Genomic DNA, 23607 nt, shown 5'->3' with positions numbered 1-23607 from the left:
ATTTCCTGCCATGGTTGTTCCCTCTTGAGCCAAATAGCAGTTGAATAAAATAGGAGTTGGCTTGGCATGGGGAAAATGTTATCTAAGATGAGATAAGATACAACTTTATCCATCCCTTAGGACAATTCGATTCAGGGCTAAAGTGCTGCATCTGATATGAACTGATATACAAACACCAGACAGACACAAAACATTTATGGCTGCGTCCCAAATATGGGCCCTGGTCAAGTAGTGCATTATATAGGGAATACGGTGCCATTTGCCTCAGACAAGCATGACACAAGATATTATGCTGTTTTTATCACATGCCAGTGCAATAGATTATTAGAAGGCTAAAGAGTAATGTGTAAAAGGCACTATAAGTGCAGTAGATCTTCAAATGATTTGATAAACAAGATTTCTAAGATAAAATATAAAAAAGGTTTGAGCTTGTAAGAGTTAGGTGGGTTCCTCTGTCCATGTTTATTTGAGTAATAAACATGGAAGAGTTCTAAGAACACAAACCTCAGGCTACTAGTAAATAAGAGTTGCTATGTAAAAACTGCAGCACTTTCTGCGATTGCGACATCCTTTTTTGGGCTTTTAAATAATTTTTACCCATTGATTCTTGAGGAATCTTTTAACTGCCTCATGAGCTTAGCTCAACTGTTGTACCCCATCAGAACCCAAAATATAAGCTTGTTTTACTAAAAAACAAACACTGTATACCTTCAAAACTATCATTTTGATACACTATCATGAATGGTCAGTCCTTGCATCTGTTAGCTCTTTCTATACATTTGAGAGTGGTTACATTTCTCCAGCACCATCCCTCAGCTGTGTACAAAAACAGTGAAGTTATTGTTTCAACTTCATATTGCCCGTTTAACCAGTCTACGTATAACAAATGCAAAGAGGGCTCTAGTTCCAAATATTCACACTGTTTCACTAAATCTTGACCTTGAGAACATTTGAAAGAGTTACTTACTAACAATGCTCTATGGGTTGTCACTGCGGCAAACAAATCCCTTGATCTACACAATGACGTCACTACAATCCCATTGCTGATCATCTTACCTGCAGCAGCTTGTCTGAAGAGGGCCTTTTCTTTGGATTTTTCGTCAACGATATCTTTACAAAATGATGAAAATTACTGGTCCTTGGGGAGGGAGAACGAAATTGGATTAAAAAATATATATATTCTGCCTATTCGATCATAAATATTCAATTTATATGCTAATAACGATCAAACCTCTTTGGGATGAAAGCTGACCCCATATTATGTGTAAATCGAGTTAGGCTGTCAATTCTCCAGCCCCTCCCCACAAAAAAAAAACAGCCTTTCTCTGAGTCAAATGACATCGACACGAATCTGAGGCTCCTTTACCGCCGTGACAGGCGTGTCTGACTGTTAATATTTTAGCAGCATTTTGATTCGATTCGTTAATATTGTATTACGTCTCTTTTTCCATCCAGTTCTAATGTATAAGAGTTGGGGCGGGAGAGGACGGTGTGTTCAAGTAGCGAAATAGAACTGGCCAGGGTGTAGGTAATGTTGCAGGCAGCAAGCCTAAAAGACACTTACCACTTCACCTTGTCTTTCAACTTGGGCGGCTGGAAGTTACTTTTGGTCATTAAAAACAGGGCTCTGAAAAAAAAAAAAAAAAAGTTCAGTTATGTATTTCAGGGAATCAGTCCTTACACTTACAATCCTTGCTTTTACTCAGAGGTGCTAATTTATTAAGCATACATTTAAAATAATTATGTTCCGCTTTCTCTATGTTCTGCAAATGCATACAACGAGTTTGTCTACTTTTGACTACTTCAATACACTATAAGTGAATTTCTCCAAATACTTTAGACTTCTTCAAAATGGGGTACTAGCAACATAGTGTTTTCATTTCTTAACGCTAAAACAGATAAGTATGAAAATAACCTCAAATAAAAGGTGCCATTCTGTACTGTCGCCTCATATGAAACATTTTATCTCAAATCCAAAATCCTTGAGTATAGAGTTCCAAAAAATATATGCTTCCCTGTCCAAGTACATATGGGGGGTGTGAGTGTATACGAATCCCCTGCCTGCATGGATAAGACTCCCTGCACCTACTGGCCCCTTCTCTCTGTCTGCTCTTCATTTCATAACGGTTTCTGTCAAAAACAATAAAATACGAAAGGAGAGTCCACTCTCCTTTAAAAAAAAAGGAAAAAGAACCCTGGTCTGATGCCAACGGGTCCAAACACTAACCTCATTGGGTGAAGGTCGAACATGGGTGGCTGCAGCTCTGCCAGCTCGATGGCGGTGATGCCCACTGCCCAGATGTCGCACAGGTGGTTGTACCCGCCCTTCCTCTCCACAGCTGCCACCTCGGGTGCCATCCTGCAGACAGGGAGTCGGCTCAGTCAAATGAACCGTTCACCACATAGCCTTGGCACAGTCAATAGCAATTAACACTACAGGGTCATCTCAACCAACTCACACTGACCTCTCAACTCACACTGTATAACCCACTGTGCCAATAACTTGCTTATAAATGTTTATAAACATGAACACATTTCGTAAATATTTCAAAACTTTTGTTTAGCGGTGGCTCGACCACTAGGGCGGCCAAGTGGGGGGCCATTAAAATGTTTTGCCCCCACGGTCGGGGGTGGCAACCCACCCAAATCTCGCTTAAGGCCCCAAAACGGCTACAGCCAGCACTTTTGTAAGTGTTAAAATTCAAAAGCATTTATAGGGCTTATTCATGAAAATCATTATAAAGTGTAACCCAAACACTGGTCTTAAATTCATTTCATGATACCAGCAGTCATCCTCATCATCATCACAGCATCATTGTATTATCATCATCATTGAAATCAATATAATCAGAATCGTTTGACTTGTTTAACAGGCTACTTTTAAAAATCTAAATCGAATACACTGGTCTAAATTGGATTTGATGATAGAATTTAGACCAGCATCATCATTACATTTGAGTCATTTATCAGACGCTGTTATCCAGAGCGACTTGTTATCCAGAGCGACCAACTGAGCCCTCCTGTGGCTCAGTTGGTAGAGCATGGTGTTTGCAACACCAGGGTTGTGGGTTCGATTCCCACGGGGGGCCAGGACAAAAAAAAAACGTATGAAATGTATGTATTCACTACTGTAAGTCGCTCTGGATAAGAGCGTCTGCTAAATGACTAAAATGTAAAAATTACTTACAGGAGCAATTAGGGTTAAGTTACTTGCTCAAGGGCACAGACACATTTTTGACCTAGATGACTCAGGGACTGAAACCACCGACCTTTCGGTTACTGGCCCAACGTGCATAACCACTAGGCTACCTGCCGCCCATCATCATCACCACCAAATCAATATAATCAGAATATGTTTGACTCGTTAACTCCCTAGACTAGAGTCGAAGCCCTGCCTAAGCTGGGCGGGGGTTCTACTGAGCTAACATATGGAATTGTTTTAAGGTCATACCAAAGATCATTTAGTTATTTGATTTAGAATTTTAAGACCCCTTGAAATGTAAAAAAAAATGAATAAAACTATTATTTGATTAAATATTGAATTAGCCCATACGAACATACTGAATAACAGTCACTACATGGAACAACAGATAGTACCCCCCAAAAAATCTAAAGGAAGTTTGTTCTGAAGTGTCTGTCCTAGAGTGCCGTGAAAAAGTATTTTCCCCCCTTTCTGATTTTCTCTATTTTTGCATATTTCTGATACTGAATGTTATCAGATCTTCAATCAAAACCTAATATTAGATAAAGAGAACCTGCGTTTACAAAATTACAACAACAAAAACATGATTATTTATTTTATAAACAAAGTTATGCAACAACCAATGCTCCTGTGTGAAAAAGTAATTGCCCCCTTACACTCAATAACTGGTTGTTCCACCTTTAGCTGCAATGACTCCAACCTAACGCTTCCTGTAGTTGTTGATCAGTCTCTCACATCGCAGTGGAGGAATTGTGGCCCACTCTTGCATGTAGAACTGCTGTAACTAGGCAACACTTGTGGGTTTTCAAGCATGAACTACTCGTTTCAAGTCCTGCCACATCATCTCAATTGGGATTAGTTCTGGACATTAATAGGCCATTCCAAAACTAAAAATGTGTTGCTTTTTAGCCATTTTCATGTAGACTTGATTGTGTGTTTTGGATCATTGTCTTTATTTAACTAGGCAAGTCAGTTAAGACCAAATTATTATTTACAATGACGGCTTACCCCGGCCAAACCCTAACCTAACGACGCTGGGCCAATTGTGCGCCGCCCTATGGGACTCCCAATCACGGCTGGTTGTGATACAGCCTGGACTCGAACCAGGTCTGTAGTGACACCTCTAGCACTGAGATACAGTGCCTTATACTGCTGCACCACTCAGGAGCTCGGGAGTATAAGGGTAAGATGACTAGGCAAGTTGCATTCAGACCTGGATTTGAATACTATTTGACATTTTTCAAATACTTTCACTGTTTTCTGTAGCCTATCTGGCGTGCACTTTTGCCACTAGGCAAGGCCGATCAAGCCCAGATAAAGTATTTGAAATGATTTCAAATAGTATTTGAACCCAACTCTGGTTGTATTGCACTGCATCTTAATGGGAATCTTGAGTGTCTGTAGAGTTTTTTTTTCTCCAAACTTTTCCACTCTCCTTAAGTATTTTATTGTTTATTTGTAGAGACAGCCATTAATGAAGGGGAGAGGGATAAGAGGGGAAGATGGAGATTTGAGAAGGCCGGTTGCGTGTTTTTGGATCATTGTCTTGCTGCATGATCCAGCTGCACTTCAGCTTCAGCTCACAGACGGATGGCCTGACATTCTCCTGTAGAATTCTCTGATACAGAGCAGAATTCATGGTTCCTTCTAATAAGGCAAATCGTCCAGGTCCTGAGGCAGCAAAGCAACCCCACACCATCACACTACCACCACCATGCTTGACTGTTGGTATGAGGTTCTTACTGTGGAATGCAGTGTTTGGTTTTCGCCAAGCATAATAATTATAATAATACTTATATGGGGCGGCAAGTAGCCTAGTGGTTAGAGCGTTGGACTAGTAACCAAAAGGTTGAAAGATCGAATCCCTGAGCTGACAAGGTAAAAATCTGTCGTCCTGCCCCTGAACATTTTTTAGTTTTTAAATGATATTGCGCTTTATAGATATTAAAAAGAAAAACTACAAAATAGGAGTCAAAACAAAACATCGGACTAAACAAAACATGAATAAAGAGAGGGGTGGGCTCAAAGCAGGGAAAGAGTGTGATGTATCAGTGTATGGGGAGGGTAGGGTCAGGATTTGGATATAAACATGGTTTAGGGTAAGGGGCGGCACTGGGGTTAATATTCGAACCCAGTTTAGGGTAAGGGGCTGGATTGGTGTTAGGATACGAACCCAGTTTAGGGTAAGGGGCTGGATTGGGGTTAAGATACGAACCCAGTTTAGGGTAAAGGGCTGGATTAGGGTTAAGATACAAACCCAGTTTAGGGTAAGGGGCTGGATTGGGGTTAGGATACAAACCCAGTTTAGGGTAATGTGTGGGATTGGGCTTAGAAAAAAACAAAAAAAATATAAAGTGGGGGAAAAAACAATTTGATCCGCTGCTGATTTTGTACGTTTGCCCACTTACAAAGAAATGATCAGTCTATCATTTTAATAGTAGGTTTATTTGAACAGTGAGAGACAGAATAACAACAAAAATATACAGAAAAACACATGTCAAAAATGTTATAAATTGATATGCATTTTAATGTGGGAAATAAGTATTTGACCCCCTCTCAATCAGAAAGATTTCTGGCTCCCAGGCATCTTTTATACAGGTAACGAGCTGAGATTAGGAACACACTCTTAAAGGAAGTGCTCCTAACCGCAGCTTGTTACCTGTAAAAAAGACACCTGTCCACAGAAGCAATCAATCAATCAGATTCCAAACTCTCCATCATGGCCAAGACCAAAGAGCTCTCCAAGGATGTCAGGGACAAGATTGTAGACTTACATAAGGCTGGAATGGGCTACAAGACCATCGCCAAGCAGCTTGGTGAGAAGGTGACCACATTTGGTGCGATTATTCGCAAATGGAAGAAACACAAAAGAACTGTCAATATCCCTCGGCCTGAGGCTCCATGCAAGATCTCACCTCGTGGAGTTGCAATGAGCATGAGAACGGTGAGGATTCAGCCCAGAACTACACGGGAGGATCTTGTCAATGATCTCAAGGCAGCTGGGACCATAGTCACCAAGAAAACAATTGGTAACACACTACGCCGTGAAGGACTGAAATCCTGTAGCGCCCGCAAGGTCCCCCTGCTCAAGAATACATATACATGCCCGTCTGAAGTTTGCCAATGAACATCAGAATGATTCAGAGGACAACTGGTGAAAGTGTTGTGGTCAGATGAGACCAAAATGGAGCTCTTTGGCATCAACTCAACTCGCCGTGTTAGGAGGAGGAGGAATGCTGCCTATGACCCCAAGAACACCATCAAACATGGAGGTGGAAACATTATGCTTTGGGGGTGTTTTTCTGCTAAGGGGACAGGACAACTTCACCGCATCAAAGGGACGATGGACGGGGCCATGTACCGTCAAATCTTGGGTGAGAACACCCTTCCCTCAGCCAGGGCATTGAAAATGGGTCGTGGATGGGTATTCCAGCATGACCCAAAACACACGGTCAAGACAACAAAGGAGTGGCTCAAGAAGAAGCACATTAAGGTTCTGGAGTGGCCTCGCCAGTCTCCAGACCTTAATCCCATAGAAAATCTGTGGAGGGAGCTGAAAGTTTGAGTTGCCAAACGTCAGCCTCGAAACCTTAATGACTTGGAGAAGATCTGCAAAGAGGAGTGGGACAAAATCCCTCCTGAGATGTGTGCAAACCTGGTGGCCAACTACAAGAAACGTCTGACCTCTGTGATTGCCAACAAGGGTTTTGCCACCAAGTACTAAGTCATGTTTTGCAGAGGGGTCAAATACTTATTTCCCTCATTAAAATGCAAATCATTTTATAACATTTTTGACATGCGTTTTTCTCGATTTTTTTGGGGTTATTCTGTCTCTCACTGTTCAAATAAACCTACTATTAAAATTATAGACTGATCATTTCTTTGTAAGTGGGCAAACGTACAAAATCAGCAGGGGATCAAATACTTTTTTCCCCCACTGTATATATTCTACTAGCTTTGTAGTTTGAAATGCAAAACATGTTTAGGCTTGCATATCTTTTTGTCAAGCATTCTCAAACTGTTAAAATCTCTGGTGACAGACAAGCATTGAAATGTGTATTTAAGCCCTAATTTTTGTCACTAAACTTTCTCCATATATACACTTACATTAAAAAACATTTCAACTGGTACCTTCAGACAAGTCTTGTGAGGCTTGTGGGGGCCGTATAGCAAAACAGAGAACACCGTCGTGTTTGTGCGTCTCATCTTTCAATAGTCGTAATAGTTTTTGTAGGCCAAACCGTTCGAATGCTACATACGTTTTCACGGGATGTCTCATGGTCCGACAAACACCGCTCTAACTGCATATGCGGAAGAGCAACATCAGCGGGTGCAATGCAGAAAAAACATCTCTCTAGCTTAAACTGATGGATTTTGATGGGGATGTTTTTATTATGCGGGCCGCGGAAATCGGCTCTAGGGGGTCCAACACCTTTTAAAATCAATTGAAGGGCACATTCATATCCTGCTTGACAAAATGGTGGATGATAGGTCCATGGATAGATTCACCTGACTTGGGTATAAAGGGACAGAGAGAATCGATAGAAGAGGGAGGGAAGTGATGAAGGACGTTACCAGTAAGGTGTGCCGATGAAGGATTTTCTCTTGGCAATGGTCATCGTGATTTGGGCCGAGACGCCAAAGTCAGCTGCCAAGAAAAGAAAGACATGAGAAGCCTGACTTTGTAGTTATATCTACATGAGGCCTCCATTAAGCAAAATGAATTATGCCTTTTTAACATGTCGTTACTCACCAATGAATGATTTGTAAATGATTTGTTAAAAGTCAGAGATACATTAATACAGTAACAGTTTATCATGAATAAATGGAAAATAAATGTCCAAATGCAATCAACAACAGTTTATCATGAATACAGTGAATGTCTAATACATGCATGATGATGATAAACTATGCATAACGATGCATAACGATGTTGAAATCAATTAAAATCATGCAATGTTCATGTATTGTAATAATTCTACATCTTTTGTAAGCTGGCGCAGGTAATATTCCAAAAGGAATACGATATAAAACGTAGTGTTAGCACTGATACAATTATCACTGTCCAAGCTGTGCGTGCGTCGCAGACTTGATTTTGCCTATTACACACATTGAATAGGAAAGCACACACGTGCACACACACACACACACACACACACACACACACACACACACACACACACACACACACAGAGAGGACAGACAGAGAGACAGAATGTGAAAGCAGAAGGTGCTCTTCACAGCCAAGCGCAATTAACAGCTTGTCAATCTTCGCCAGGTGATGATTCACACACTCACCAAATTGCCATGATTCATCATATTGAAACACACACACATCAAAGAAAACAGTTGCACGTCTGGACTCCTTACCTAGTTTGACGTACCCGTTGTCTGTCAACAGTATGTTTGCTCCCTTTGTACACATAAAAGAAGATCAGAACGTCACAATGGATCTGCAGTTGCATAGGCCTATGGAAGCGTTTAGTACGTTTTTACGTATTTTTTCCCCTCAACAACATATCAAACGTCTAACTAACTTGTATCTGCACATTTTCAGTGCAATTTCATTTCTGCAGCAGTCTCTTAACAAGGCCATCTATCAAAAGGAAACTTCACAGGGAAAAGACCAAAACGGAAAAGCCTGGAGTGACTTTGAAAGATGTCTTGTTGGGGATTAGAATGGTGACCATTAGTGTCAGAAATGTTTTTATAATGGTTATTGCACATCTATGCCAAGAAATTCCAGAGGAGCACACTAAAACTACTGTCAATGTAATTGTACATGTCTGGGTAAAGGTGTTGTTGGTCTATTTGTGTGTGCGTACAAGCTTGTGTACAATTATTTCCTTAAAGAGGACAATAAACTCTATTCTAATTTACACAATGTATTCCTGCTTGAAACGGTTATTGTCCCAGTCCTACCTTACCTTTGTCTTTGTGCACTCTATTCTATGCAATGGAAGCCATGTATTCCTGCTACAATCTGCCATGTTCCCACCTTACCTTTATGTCTCTGTGCATGTTCCCACCTTACCTTTATGTCTCTGTGCATGTTCCCACCTTACCTTTATGTCTCTGTGCATGTTCCCACCTTACCTTTATGTCTCTGTGCATGTTCCCACCTTACCTTTATGTCTCTGTGCATGTTCCCACCTTACCATTATGTCTCTGTGCATGTTCCCACCTTACCTTTATGTCTCTGTGCATGTTCCCACCTTACCTTTATGTCTCTGTGCATGTTCCCACCTTACCTTTATGTCTCTGTGCATGTTCCCACCTTACCTTTATGTCTCTGTGCATGTTCCCACCTTACCTTTATGTCTCTGTGCATGTTCCCACCTTACCTTTATGTCTCTGTGCATGTTCCCACCTTACCTTTATGTCTCTGTGCATTTTCCCTTTGTTGTGTAGATAGTAGAGACCCTGTGGAGGGAAAAATGCCTACAGTGAGTCAGTCCATTGACCTCTTCACAAATAATATCCCATCCAAATATGGTGTCTCTTTTTAGCCAATTCACATTCAACCAAAATCAGCCACATATACTTTTCCAAAGCATGAGAGCAGTCATTTTACCAGGAAAGCAATAGTCTTATTTTGGGGGATTTGTAATAATGTATTTATTATAGTATAATAGTTGTGTATCAAAATCAAAGAAATCAATGACAACAATAGTCCTGCGATGTTGCTATGCAGGTAGCCTAGTGGTTAGAGCATTGGGCCAGTAACCGAAAGGTTACTGGATCGAATCCCCGAGCTGACAAGGTAAAAATCTGTCGTTCTTCCCCTGAGCAAGGCAGTTAACCCACTGTTCCCCGGGCGCCAAAGACGTGGATGTCGATTAAGGCAGCCCCCGCAGCTCTCTGATTCAGAGGGGTTGGGTTAAATGCTGAAGACACATTTCAGTTGAAGGCATTCAGTTGTACAACTGACTAGGTATCCCCCTTTCCTTTCCTATTGCTAAAGGCTGTTTTCAGTCTCATTTCGAGTGGATGGATCAAATCAAAGGTAAGAGGACGCTCAAAGGCAACACTTTGAGATGAAAGACCTGTGTCAGAAGAAGAGTGAACGCTTGAGCGTTGGAGGAGGCAAACTGAATCGACGTACCTGAAGAGTTTCTCGAGACACGTAGGCTATTTGTGATTCTGTGAGAGGCCCCGTCACTGAAAGATAAGGAGAGACATGGTTAGAGCCTGAGAAGCACACATGCTTTATTAAAATGTTCCTAGGCTGTTGGTGCCTGAGACAACATCTGGTACCTGAACTCAAATGTATCGTGTATTTCTTTAATATTATTTAAGCTAAAGGTCTTATTTGGGCACATATCAGCATTTCAAGCCACATTTGAAGTATTTGTGTCATTTAACCCCAGCTTCAACCAAATCACATCAAATCAACCACAAATCAACAATAGGGTCCACAACTGGATGATGATCTGACAGCTTTACCTGGCAACGTTAGGTTATTTCAAGGTCATTATTGGGACTATAGAACAGACCAGGCACAACAGGACCCTTTTAAAAACGGAACAAAAATAGATTTGCTACTGAATTAGACAGAGCTAGACTCCTAGGTTCTTCTTAGATTTCAATATCATTTATAGTACTATACAGGAAACTGCATATTCTCAATGAGATCGCCTGTATAGACAAATAAAATAACTGTCTATTCAAACATGATCCTCCGGAATTGCCTGCCCTGCCCTGCCCTGCCCTGCCCTGCCCTGCCCTGCCTGCAGTTTGAGTGAGAACACACATCATACACCATCCTGCTTCAATCCTAGGCTGTGTGAGTGCTTTGGCCATGCCATTGAGAGGCTAATCTTCTTAAAGTCTCTACTAAGTAGATTGCAAGCCATGATAGCACCAGTTGATTGGGGTCTGATTAAAAGGTGCAGTCAGTCACATGACAGGGCTAATTAAACTAACTTTCTCTTAGGCCTATAAGGGGTATAACAAAAAGCAGGGTCACCAAGTTAGTCAGTTCAATCAATTATAACATTCCCATTTCAAGCTTATCTTTCCAAAAAACTATGACGTTACTTCCAAATATTTACACAGGTTAGCTGGAAACTCATTGACCCTGTTTCAATTGGAAAACTCAGTCGAAAATGACCTCCTACCTTTATATTCTTTCTTTCTTTCATCGGCACTGACCTGAAAGAACCTATACAGGTGACCGCATACTCCCAGCTATGGTCTACCATACTGCTTTCATCTATCCTCCATGTTCAGATCAATGCAGACGGAGAGGAAGCTATGTTAGACTATCGACATGCCCCCTTGACCTCCCCCGCCACCTGCCTACAGGGCGGGTCTAAAGCCTTGTTAAGAATACCTAACATCTAAAACGACGGAGGTTAAAAGGTCCAAGGAATGTGAAGACGCAACGAAACTACAGGGCATTTCGAAGGCCTTCCGTTTCGGGGACCCTCTATTTACTCCGGAGACGTAGACGGAGCCTAGGGTTGGGGACATTACGAGCAGCGTGTCATCTCCGTGGCAGCGGGGAGCTGATATGTGGGAGGCTGAGATCAACGGTACTTGGTGGTGTCGACTGCTGTTATGTCTCTCTAATGAGGGGCCTCGCAGCCGACTGAGCCCAGCACAGTCATTAAGAGCAGAATCAACACGGTCTCTGTGAGTGCATGTGTGTGTGTGTGTGTGTGCGCGCGCACAAGTGCGACAACAGCTGCTTAAGACAGCCGCTCGAATGACCTGTGCTTTAAATGGGCAATCTGCAGTTCAAACAATTACAAAGAGGTCACGCCACCAGTGCTTTCGTACGTAACTCCGGGATGGGGCTGGAGAAATGTAACTACTCCAATGTATAGATGGAGCTATGGATGAAAGGACTGACCATCCATGACATCAAACTTATAGTTTTAGCCATGTTTTAAACCTATAAAGTGTTTGTTTACAACTTACAATGTTTACAAACATTGGCGTAAAAACCAGCTTATATTTTGGGTTGTGATGGGGTAAGACAGTTGAACTATGTGCGAGGCAATTTATAAATTATATTCTTCCAGAATTAAAATGGGTACATATCTCTTTTAAGGTCCAAAAATGGACGTAGCAACTGCAGATTCTCCCTTTAACCTGTTGGGGCTAGGGGGCAGTATTTTCACGGCTGGATAAAAAAACGTACCCGATTTAATCTGGTTACTAATCCTACCCAGTAACTAGAATATGCATATACTTATTATATATGGATAGAAAACACCCTAAAGTTTCTAAAACTGTTTGAATGGTGTCTGTGAGTATAACAGAACTCATTTGGCAGGCAAAACCCTGAGACATTTTCTGACAGGAAGTGGATACCTGATGTGTTGAATTACCTTTAAGCCTATGCCATTGAAACACACAGGGGTTGATTAATGTTTTGGCACTTCCTATTGCTTCCACTAGATGTCACCAGCCTTTACAAAGTGTTTTGAGTCTTTTACTGTGAGATCTGACCGAACAAGAGCCATGGAACGGTGATGGCCGATTAGACTCTGGCGCGAGTTCATGTTGGGTACCCTCGTTCCAATACGTTATAAAAGAGAATGCATTCGTCCACCTTGAATATTATTCATGTTCTGGTTAAAAAAGGCACTAATGATTTATGCTATACAACGTTTGACATGTTTGAACGAACGTAAATATATTTTTTTCCCCTCGTTCATGACGAGAAGTCCGGCTGGCTTAGATCATGTGCTAACAACACGGAGCTTTTTGGATATAAATGATGAGCTTTTTTGAACAAAACTACATTCGTTATGGACCTGGGATTCCTGGAAGTGACATCTGATGAAGAGAATCAAAGGTAATGGATTATTTACATAGTATTTTCGATTTTAGATCTCTCCAACATGGCCGTTTGTCTGTATAGCAAAGCATATTTTTCTGGGCGCAGTGCTCAGATTATTGCAAAGTGTGATTTCCCAGTAAGGTTATTTTTTAAATCTGGCAAGTTGATTGCGTTCAAGAGATGTAAATCTATAATTCTTTAAATGACAATATAATATTTTACCAATGTTTTCTAATTTTAATTATTTAATTTGTGGTGCTGACTTGACTGCCGGTTATTGGAGGGAAACGATTTCCTCAACATCAATGCCATAGTAAAACACTGTTTTTGGATACAAATATGAACTTGATAGAACTAAAAATGCATGCATTGTCTAACATAATGTCCTAGGAGTGTCATCTGATGGAGATTGTAAAAGGTTAGTGCATCATTTTAGCTGTTTTTATGGTTTTGGTGACGCCTGGCTTTGAATTGACAAAACATTGCACACAGCTATTGTCAATGTACTCTCCTAACATAATCTAACTTTATGCTTTCGCCGTAAAACCTTTTTGAAATCGGACAACGTGGTTAGATTAAGGAGATGTTTATCTTTCAAAGGGTGTAAGATAGTTGTATGTTTGAAAAATTTGAATTTTGACATTTATTTGGTTTCAAATTTGCCGCTCTTGAAATGCACCTGCTGTTGATAGGGTGCACCACGGGTGGCACGCTAGCGTCCCACATAGCCCCAAGAAGTTAACGACCGAGACAACAACAAGAAGAAAAAGAGTAATAAGAATCTGTTTGTCACAGTATCTAACGAAGGTGGCACCCCTCCTCGGTCGGGCGGCGCTCGGCGGTCGTTGTCGCCGGCCTATTAGCTGCCACCGATCGTTGTTTCTGTGTCTTTTAGTTTTGTCTGTCTATCCCGCACCTGTTTTGTGTCTGTCATTAGTGGGGGGTTATTTAGTGTGTATTTTCAGTTGGGGTTCTTGTGCGGGATTGTTTATTGTCTACTCTAGACAGTTGCGAGTGTAGCTGTTTTTTTGCTGGTTATTGTCCATTGTATTGCCGGGCTGCGCCCCGTGCGCTTTTTCCAGAGTGTTTATTTTTTGGGAATGCGTTTTCCCCTGGCGGACTTCGTCACGCGCCCTGTGCCCTACGGCGATTGCGTTTGCAATTATTATTAAAACCCTGTTTCTCCGGCCCTCTGTCTCCTGCTCCTGATTCCACATCTCCACTGGTCCTAGACAGCCGTGACAGAATCTCGCACCAACTATGGAGTCAGCAGGAGCAGAAGCGCCGTCCATGGCTGAGCAGGTCTCTCACCACGCCAGCCTCCTCCACCGCCTAGGCTCGGCCATGGACCAGGTGTTGGCCCGGTTGGAGAACTGGGAGAGAGGTGCTTCCCCAGCTGGACCAGCTCCGGTCCCTCACCCTGCGCCCCTACCCACACCCACTGAAGCGGGCGCCGGCGGTATCCGGATTACTCCGCCCCGGGAGTTCGATGGGACGGCCGCTGTGTGCAAGGGGTTCTTGCTCCAATTGGAACTATACCTGGCGACCGTCCCCCCCTCCGACGAAGAGAGGGTGAGCGTCCTCGTCTCGTGTCTCACGGGTCGAGCCCTGGAATGGGCCAATGCGGTCTGGGATGGCCCAGACTCGGCTCGGGGCGACTACCCTGAGTTCACCTGCCGCTTCCGGGCGGTTTTCGATCATCCCCCGGAGGGCAGGGCGGCGGGTGAGCGGCTATTCCATTTGAGACAGGAGACGAGGAGCGCTCAGGATTTCGCCCTGGAATTCCGGACTCTCGCCGCTGGATCGGGGTGGAACGAGCGGGCCCTGATAGACCACTATAGGTGTAGCCTTCGCGAGGACGTCCGCCGGGAGCTGGCCTGTAGGGACAACGCCTCCACCCTAGACCAACTGGTGGATTTGTCCATTAGACTGGACAACCTGCAGGCTGCCCGGGGACGTTCCAGTCGGGGCCTGTTCGTTCCGCCTCCCAGTCCTCCCGCTCCACAGCCCATGGAGACAGGGGGGGCTGCGTCGAGGAGGACCGGAGGGGGGGTCTCTCCTGCACCCGCTGTGGGCGCAGAGGACACACTGTGGACCGGTGCTGGAGAGGTCCACCCGGGAGTTCGGAGGGCAGGCAGAGCACTACTTCGACCCCCCAGGTGAGTCCACACCAGCCACACCCAGAGCCCCCTGTCGACCACATGTACACCTCTGTTTGTTTTCCTGATTTTTCCCCTCACTTCCAGTATAAGGCACTAGTCGATTCAGGTGCAGCTGGGAGTTTTATGGACCGTGGGTTAGCGAAGAGGTTAGGGATTCCCCTGGTTCAGCTGGACCACCCCTTCCCCGTGCACGCCCTAGATAGTCGACTGCTAGGGTCAGGCCAAGTAGGGGAGGTCACAGTGCCACTGGTTATGCAGACGTGGGGGGGGTCATGAGGAGCGTATCAGCCTGTTCCTCATTGACTCCCCAGCGTTTCCGGTGGTACTGGGAATCCCCTGGCTAGCCACGCACAACCCTCAGATTTCGTGGAGGCAGAGGGCTCTTACGGGGTGGTCGAGGGAGTGCTCAGGTAGGTGCATAGGAGTTTCCATCGGTGCAACTACGGTGGAGAGTCCAGACCAAGTCTCCACCGTGCACATTCCCTCAGAGTATGCCGATTTGGCTATCGCCTTCAGTAAGACGAAGGCGACTCTATTACCCCCCCATCGACGAGGGGATTGTGCGATAAACCTCCAGGCCGACGCGGTTCTTCCTAGGAGTCACGTGTATCCTCTGTCTCAGGAGGAGACAGTGGCTATGGATACATACGTCACTGAGTCCTTGAGACAGGGATACATTCGGCCATCTAAGTCCCCCGTCTCCTCGAGATTTTTTTTCGTGAAGAAGAAGGAGGGAGGTCTGCGCCCATGCATTGACTATAGAGGTCTAAATGCTATCACAGTGGGTTTCAGTTACCCGCTACCTCTCATTGCTACGGCAGTGGAGTCATTTCACGGGGCGCGCTTCTTCACGAAATTAGATCTCAGGAGCGCGTATAACCTGGTGCGTATCCGAGATGGAGACGAGTGGAAAACCACATTTAGTACCACATCGGGCCATTATGAGTACCTCGTCATGCCGTATGGGTTAAAGAACGCTCCCGCTGTCTTCCAATCCTTTGTGGACAAGGTCCTTCGGGACATGCTTGGGCAGGGTGTGGTGGTGTACATCGATGACATCCTGATTTGCTCCGCCACACGCGCCGAGCATGTGTCCCTGGTGCGTAGAGTGCTTGGGCGGCTGCTGGAGCATAACCTATACGTCAAGGCTGAGAAATGTGAGTTCTCCAAACGAGCCGTCTCATTTCTAGGATATCGCATTTCCACCTCGGGGGTAGAGGTGGAGTGTGACCGCGTGACGGCTGTGCGTAATTGGCCAACCCCAACCACTGTGAAGGAGGTGCAGCGGTTCTTGGGGTTCGCTAATTATTATCGGAGGTTTATCCGGGGTTTTGGCCAGGTGGCGGCTCCCATTACCTCACTGATGAAGGGGGGGCCGGTGCGGCTACGATGGTCAGCAGAGGCGGACAGAGCCTTCCATCGTCTGAAGGTTCTGTTTACCAACGCACCTGTCCTGGCGCATCCGGACCCCTCTTTGCCATTCATAGTGGAGGTGGACGCGTCCGAGGCTGGGGTAGGAGCTGTGCTATCGCAGCGCCCGGGCGTTCCTCCGAAGCTCCGCCCATGTGCATTCTTTTCTAAGAAGCTGAGCCCGGCGGAGCGCAACTATGATGTGGGGGACCGGGAGCTGTTAGCCGTGGTCAGGGCTTTGACGGTGCGGAGACATTGGCTTGAGGGGGCACGTCACCCTTTTCTCATCTGGACCGACCATCGTAACCTGGAGTATATTCGGGCAGCGAGGAGGCTTAATCCCCGTCAGGCAAGGTGGGCCATGTTTTTTACGAGGTTTCACTTTACCCTCTCGTACATTCCAGGTTCCCGGAACCGTAAGGCTGACGCACTGTCGCGTCTCTACGACACCGAGGAGCGGACCATCGATCCTACTCCCATACTTCCCGCCTCCTGTCTGGTGGCACCGGTGGTATGGGAGGTGGATGCGGACATCGAGCGGGCGGGTCGGTCAGAACCCAGTCCACCGCAGTATCCCGTGGGCCTGAAATACGTTCCGCTTGGTGTTCGCGATCGCCTGATCCGATGGTCCCATACTCTACCCTCTTCGGGTCATCCTGGAGTGGAACGGACAGTGCGGGGCCTGAAGGGAAGGTACTGGTGGCCCACCTTGGCTGAGGATGTTCGACGTTATGTCTCTTCCTGTTCGGTATGCGCTCAGTGCAAGGCTCCTAGGCACCTGCCTCGAGGGAAATTACAGCCCCTCCCCGTTCCACAACGGCCGTCCCAGGGGAATACGGCGATCCTGGTCGTTGTGGACAGGTTCTCTAAGTCCTGCCGTCTGCTCCCTTTGCCCGGTCTTCCTACGGCCCTGCAGACCGCGGAGGCCCTGTTCACCCATGTCTTCCGGCACTATGGGGTGCCCGAGGACATCGTATCTGATCGGGGTCCCCAGTTCACATCCAGGGTGTGGAGATCGTTTATGGAGAGGCTGGGGGTCTCGGTCAGCTTGACCTCGGGGTTCCACCCCGAGAGTAATGGGCAGGTAGAGCGCATTAACCAGGATGTGGGCAGGTTCCTGCGGTCGTATTGCCGGGACCGGCCAGGGGAGTGGGCGCAGTTCGTGCCATGGGCCGAGATGGCCTAGAACTCTCAGCGCCACTCCTCTACCAACCTGTCACCCTTCCAGGTGGTATTGGGGTATCAGCCGGTCCTGGTGCCATGGCAACAGAGCCAGACGGAGGCTCCTGCGGTGGAGGCATGGGTGAAGCGCTCTCAGGAGACCTGGAATGGTGTCCAGGACTGCCTAAGGAGGGCTGGTGAATGACACAAGGAGAGTGCTGACCGCCACCGCAGTGACGCCCCCGTGTTTAACCCGGGGGACAGAGTCTGGCTCTCGACCCGGAACCTGCCTCTCCGCCTGCCCTGCCGGAAGCTGGGTCCGCGGTTTGTGGGGCCGTTCAAAGTCCTGAGGAGGATAAACGAGGTGTGTTACAGGTTACAACTCCCTTCATATTACCACATTAACCCCTCGTTTCATGTGTCTCTCCTCAGGCCGGTGGTAGCTGGTCTACTACAGGACGATGAGGTGCTGGAGGTCCCCCCGCCCCCTCTGGACATCGGGGGGGCCCCGGCGTACACAGTCCGAGCCATCCTGGACTCCCGACGTTGGGTAGGGGGCCTGCAGTACCTCGTGGACTGGGAGGGGTACGGTCTGGAGGAGAGGTGCTGGGTTCCGGCGGCGGACATTCTAGATCCACCTATGCTACAGGAATTCCACCGTCGCCGTCCAGATCGGCCGGCGCCTCGCCCTCCGGGCCGTCCCCGAGGCCAGCCTGTCACAGTATCTAACGAAGGTGGCGCCCCTCCTCGGTTGGGCGGCGCTCGGCGGTCGTCGTCGCCGGCCTATTAGCTGCCACCGATCGTTGTTTCTGTGTCTTTTGGTTTTGTCTGTCTATCCCGCACCTGTTTTGTGTCTGTCATTAGTGGGGGGTTATTTAGTGTGTATTTTCAGTTGGGGTTCTCGTGCGGGATTGTTTATTGTCTACTCTAGACAGTTGCGAGTGTAGCTGTTTTTTCGCTGGTTATTGTCCATTGTATTGCCGGGCTGCGCCCCGTGCGCTTTTTCCAGAGTTTATTTTTTGGGAATGTGTTTTCCCCTGGCGGACTTTGTCACGCGCCCTGTGCCCTACGGCTATTGCATTTGCAATTATTATTAAAACCCTGTTGCTCCGGCCCTCTGTCTCCTGCTCCTGATTCCACATCTCCACTGGTCCTAGACAGCCGTGACAGTTAACTGTCTGGTTATGTGGTAGGAGAAGTAACCTTACTTCCTACACGGCAACCGATTCCCTCTGGGCAGTGGTATAAAGTAGTGTACTATAAAGGGAATAGGGTGCCATTTGGCACGTACCCTAGTAAGAGGACGCCTAGCTTGAGTGAGGAATTAGCTTAAAACCACACACTGAAACGTATTGAATTTGGCTTCATCGTACCGTTTGAACCAGCTGTCATTTTTCAAATGTGTGTGTGTGTGTGTGCGCTGTATGTTGTTGTGTATGCTTACCGTGATATATGTCTTGTAGGGACCCTCCCCCGCAATATTCCATACATATCCATAATTTATCTCTCCTGTAAAGAGCAAAAGTAAACAAATGACATTACAATCGACACTGTACGTCTCAAAATAGTCTGAGTAAAAAGCAAACGCTAGGGGGCGGGGTGGAGTCTGGGGGGGTAGAGCGAGAGTATGAGGAGGATGAATGCTTTTGGGAGTCTTTTGTAGGTCGTGACACAGCATGATGCGGTTTGGCTATTAGGCCACAACCGCCCTCCGGGCAACCAACGGATTAAAAATTCCCTGCAACTTCTCAATATGGCCACCCTCCACCTCCCTCACCTCCCTTTGTATTGAGCAGTTCAATACAAAGCATTTCCCCAGAGCTAGCAATTAGCCACATCGCTAGCTAGCGTTAGTGCGGCTAGGCTTGGACCGGAGGCTCTGACTGTAGCTTGACTGCAGTGGAGTAAGACTCCACGCTGAGCCTGTGTGTGAGTGTGTGTGTGTACTTCCAAGCCTGTGAGTGGCTGGGAATTGACTGAGCCAGGGCAGGGGTGGAGGAGGGAAGGGTAGGTTAGGGGTGGTGACGGAGGGAGAGCGGGGTACGGGTCTTTAAATATGCTACCTTAAGTAACTGCCAAAGTAGGCCACGATGTTAGAGTGCTTGCAGTCCTTCATCATGACGATTTCCTGCTGCACCACCACAAAGTCCTCCCCTGTAGAGAGACGGCAGACGTGAGAGAGCAGGTGAGGAGAGACAAATTCACATACGTACATAAACACACATTTATAAACACATACACAAACACATATAAATGTAAACACACTTGAATAACTTTAAAAGGAACTTCAGTTGCTTCTACATGAATAAAATGGCATAAAATAAGTTTGAATTATTCATTTTTTTTTGCAGACACAGACACACGTTTAGACCACCTTGCTGAACCAAAGCACTCTGGCAAGACCAGCTGGGAACTTAGAGAATTTGCAAAAAAATGTAAGTAGACTCCTCTCTGGCTCTAAACAAGTACCAACTGTGCATTAGTCTGCATACTGACCCGGATGTGCAGAGATAATGGCTCGGAGGATTGATTTAGCAGAATCAATGCGTTATTTGTAATCTATGCTAGTCCCTTTTGATGAAGGCATCTGTCAAACTGGCAAAGCTATCACTGCAAACATTAAGCTCCACACCTCCCAAATGAGGACCATACATCTCAGAATCAATGAGCCGCACGACTTCCAACTACGATCGCTGAGGGGAATCAATTCCACAGATCATAATTACACAGGCTGGGAATATTCAGTTTGGCAGCTTGTCAACACCACCAGAAGGCCAGTGTTTCCCGACACTCAACGCTTTTCTAATGCGGGGGAACGTGATGGACTTGGAAACTGGGGAAATAGAAACCAATAGAAGCTACGTTTTGGGGGGCCTGTCTCCTTGAGGGTGCACTCAAAACACACACTCAAACACATGCACACACACTCACAGATAGGAAATTCTCTCAATGACAAGGCAGCAGTGAATAGCCCTTGACTAAAACCCGCTGGGGATGCATGCTTTTCGTTTTTAGCAGCTCTGTCAATACGGGATGCGTGCTGCACATTCAAACCCGGCACTCTCCATCAGCACATTAGCACTAGCACTGTTGCTAGGTCAGCGCATTTCTCCCAGGCAGAGCTATCGAGCGCAGCTCCACCCGATGCTTCTTCAGAGGGAGAAGCAGGGCACGTTTATTGGTTTTAACGAGAAATGACTGCCCATGAAGCTCTCCCTCGCCTTCGATTGGCCCGAGGGACAGACGGCGGGGCCTGGTTGATTGGATGAGAATCTCTCTTTTTCGACAATGTCCCCTGGGGTTCGTGGACCTGACGGCGCCGATCTTGGCTGACCTTGATCTCCGTCTCGGGTCTCAATGTCTATAAACGTGTGCGCCGGGACAAACGCTTTGGAGGAGCGCGAGAGAGAACAAAGTCACTTTAGTGTGACTGCTGGCTTAATGATGGACGCTCCAGGCCTCATTAAAAAGCTGATCATTTTCTTCTTTTTTTTTTAAATGTACACCTCCCTCTCTTTTTTCTCTCTCGCCACTATTCAATATTTCTAAGCCGGTCGCTTGCTCCGCGTTCAAAATTCCTTCTGTAGTCTCAATGAGAGATTAAAATAAATATGTATGCTGGCTTACGTAATGGCTCATTAAAATGTATGTAACGTGCTGGATATGCAAGGCGAGGGTTGTCTATAGCGTTGGCACTGCAGCAAAAAAAATAACTATTAATAAAGTTTAATCGGACCCAATGATGAATGAAATATCGGTGGGGGAGGTTTTGCGGGTCTTTTTCTGCTTACGGCCTCCTCTTGAGGGAGTGTCCCAGGATTCACTTTCAACAGTGACCAAGGTCAGATGGCCCTGGTGCTTCCTGTCATGGTGAGCTTGTCCTTCTCCAGTGACGCGGTGACATTTTTCCAGCACAGAGGGGATTGGAGAGAGGGGCTGACTGTGTAGGATGCTCTGGGGGTGAAGTTTCCCCTAGGTACAGATCCAGGATCAGCATCTCCTGCTCCAATCATAACCTTAACCATTGGTTGGGAAAAGGCTAAACTGACCCAAGATCAGCGTCTATGGGCATGTAGGACTGGGGGAGAAGCCTACTACTGACTGCAATCGCCTCTACGTGCTAACACCAAAGGAGTGACTTTGGATAAACTCCTGCACACTTATCTCGAGCTTGCCAGAATGAGTCTTTGGACTCAAAACAATTTATAAATATGTTATATTTAGAACACAAGTGGAGGTTTACTGGCTTACTACAGAGATGTAATGTAAGCTGAACTGCCTACATAATTTTTTTTAAAGTTAAGAACTTGGCGTTAACAATGAATAATTCTAAAAGTATTTTTTTCTTCTGTCATTCATTTACTCTTATGTATTCTTTTTGATCACAATATCCTACAAATACATGGATTGAAGTATTTATCTGCAGTTACAAAACAGTGTTTAATATTTACATTCTGGTCACTAAGCCCTTACATATTGTAACTGTATGGACCAAATGGTGGTTTTTTATTTGGGCTATTTAGCAAACATTAGTGAATGTTTGACATGGAATAAAGACTTTTATTGCTGAGCCCAGAAGAGCCGAGCTTACCTTAGCACAAGGATAATGGAATGCGGTTGCCCTTAAGCTCTGACATAAGGTCAGTTTCTTTGCAGCTTTACCCCCTGACCAGTGCAGCTTAAGCCTCTGGTCAAAAACAGTGCACTATGCAATAGGGTGCACCCTTTGGGATGCACACATATACTGATAGCAAGCAAGGACCACATAATGTGATGGCTGTACAACCACAATCTCATGTTGGCTAAAAGAACAGAAAATTGCTTAGAGTTGGCAGATACCATGGACGACTGGAAGCCATCAAGGTTGTGCTCATTAGGCACCAAACGGAAGAAAAAAGGAATTAAAAACGGAAATGCTCATTTTGGTTTTCCGTTGCAAAATGTTTTCAAACTTTTCCCGTTGCATGCCCTAATGAACAGGATCCAGATTTGGTGGAGGGGGCCTTATGGAAACAGATTGTGATCTATTGGAGCAGTTACACAGATCTTGGCAGCCTCTAAGCCAGATTGTTGGACTGTACACAGACAGCACAAAGCACAAGATGAAGATGAAGCCTGGCAGCCAGCCAAAATGAAAAGGAAACTGTGACCGAGATGCCATCTGAAAATCAAACAGCACAAATTAGAACAAATTGGAACAAGTAAAAAAAAATTGCAAATATTAAATTACTTCTTTGAATTCTGCACAGCACGCCACTAAAGCGAGATAGACCCCAGCAAACTGTTGCTAGGGAATATTAGTTGGGCTAAAGCTTTGAAAGCATCTTTGGGAAACAGTTTTACACTTGAGATTGAAACAGACAGGCAGATATAACAAGGTGCTGGATATGGTGTCCGGCGTTGGTAACTGTGACATGTTAGAGGGTGTTAACCGCCCACCCTTGGTGTGTGTGTCTGTGTGTTTGTCCACTCCACACACTATGATAGTCAATCTGTCAGCCTATGTCTAGCCTACGTAGGTTTCCATGGTCCTGGCATTGGCGACACACCTCGAGCCATCGACCCTGTCGCCATGAAACAAACTCCTGGACATCATGGCGACATCTGTCAAGAGTGCCAGCTGCCCTGGCCGTGATGCGTACTGACAAGCAACTCCATGCCACTCCACGCTGTCACGGTGGATTGTGGCACCTTCCTCTCGTGTTGCCGCGCTGTTGGCATTTTAAGAGGTAGGGCGAAAACCTTGGCAGCATGAATGTTAGATGGGCTTCCTGCAGTGCGTTAGCGGGAATGGCTAATAAGAGACCTCCGGGCTGAACTCCACAGCATGTGGTCCACCTGATAAATGCGGGCACACACACACTCTCTCTCTCTTTAAA

The 23607-nt window shown here is 45.8% G+C and overlaps 1 protein-coding gene across 4 annotated transcripts in view; it reads right to left on the bottom strand.

Annotated features, from left to right (window-relative positions):
* Positions 1-23607, bottom strand: part of map4k3a (mitogen-activated protein kinase kinase kinase kinase 3a) — a 99168-nt gene that overhangs the window by 39475 nt on the left and 36086 nt on the right. For 2 of the 4 annotated variants that reach the window (XM_045691311.1, XM_045691313.1), the window contains exons 3-11: positions 19792-19882; positions 19173-19237; positions 10308-10363; positions 9578-9625; positions 8573-8615; positions 7778-7850; positions 2228-2359; positions 1565-1627; positions 1057-1138 (exon numbers count right to left, since the gene is read on the bottom strand). In XM_045691311.1, the coding sequence (XP_045547267.1) occupies positions 1057-1138; positions 1565-1627; positions 2228-2359; positions 7778-7850; positions 8573-8615; positions 9578-9625; positions 10308-10363; positions 19173-19237; positions 19792-19882 (653 nt within the window). Of the gene's footprint in view, positions 1-1056; positions 1139-1564; positions 1628-2227; positions 2360-7777; positions 7851-8572; positions 9206-9236; positions 9497-9577; positions 9626-10307; positions 10364-19172; positions 19238-19791; positions 19883-23607 lie in introns of those variants that run through there. The other 2 variants (XM_045691312.1, XM_045691314.1) reach the window with 2 other exon arrangements.

This window comes from Salmo salar, chromosome ssa12 (genome assembly GCF_905237065.1).
Source record: "Salmo salar chromosome ssa12, Ssal_v3.1, whole genome shotgun sequence".
NCBI lineage: Eukaryota > Metazoa > Chordata > Actinopteri > Salmoniformes > Salmonidae > Salmo > Salmo salar.
The sequence above is the reverse complement of the archived record's forward strand: the minus strand, read 5'-3'. Positions and strand labels throughout refer to the sequence as shown.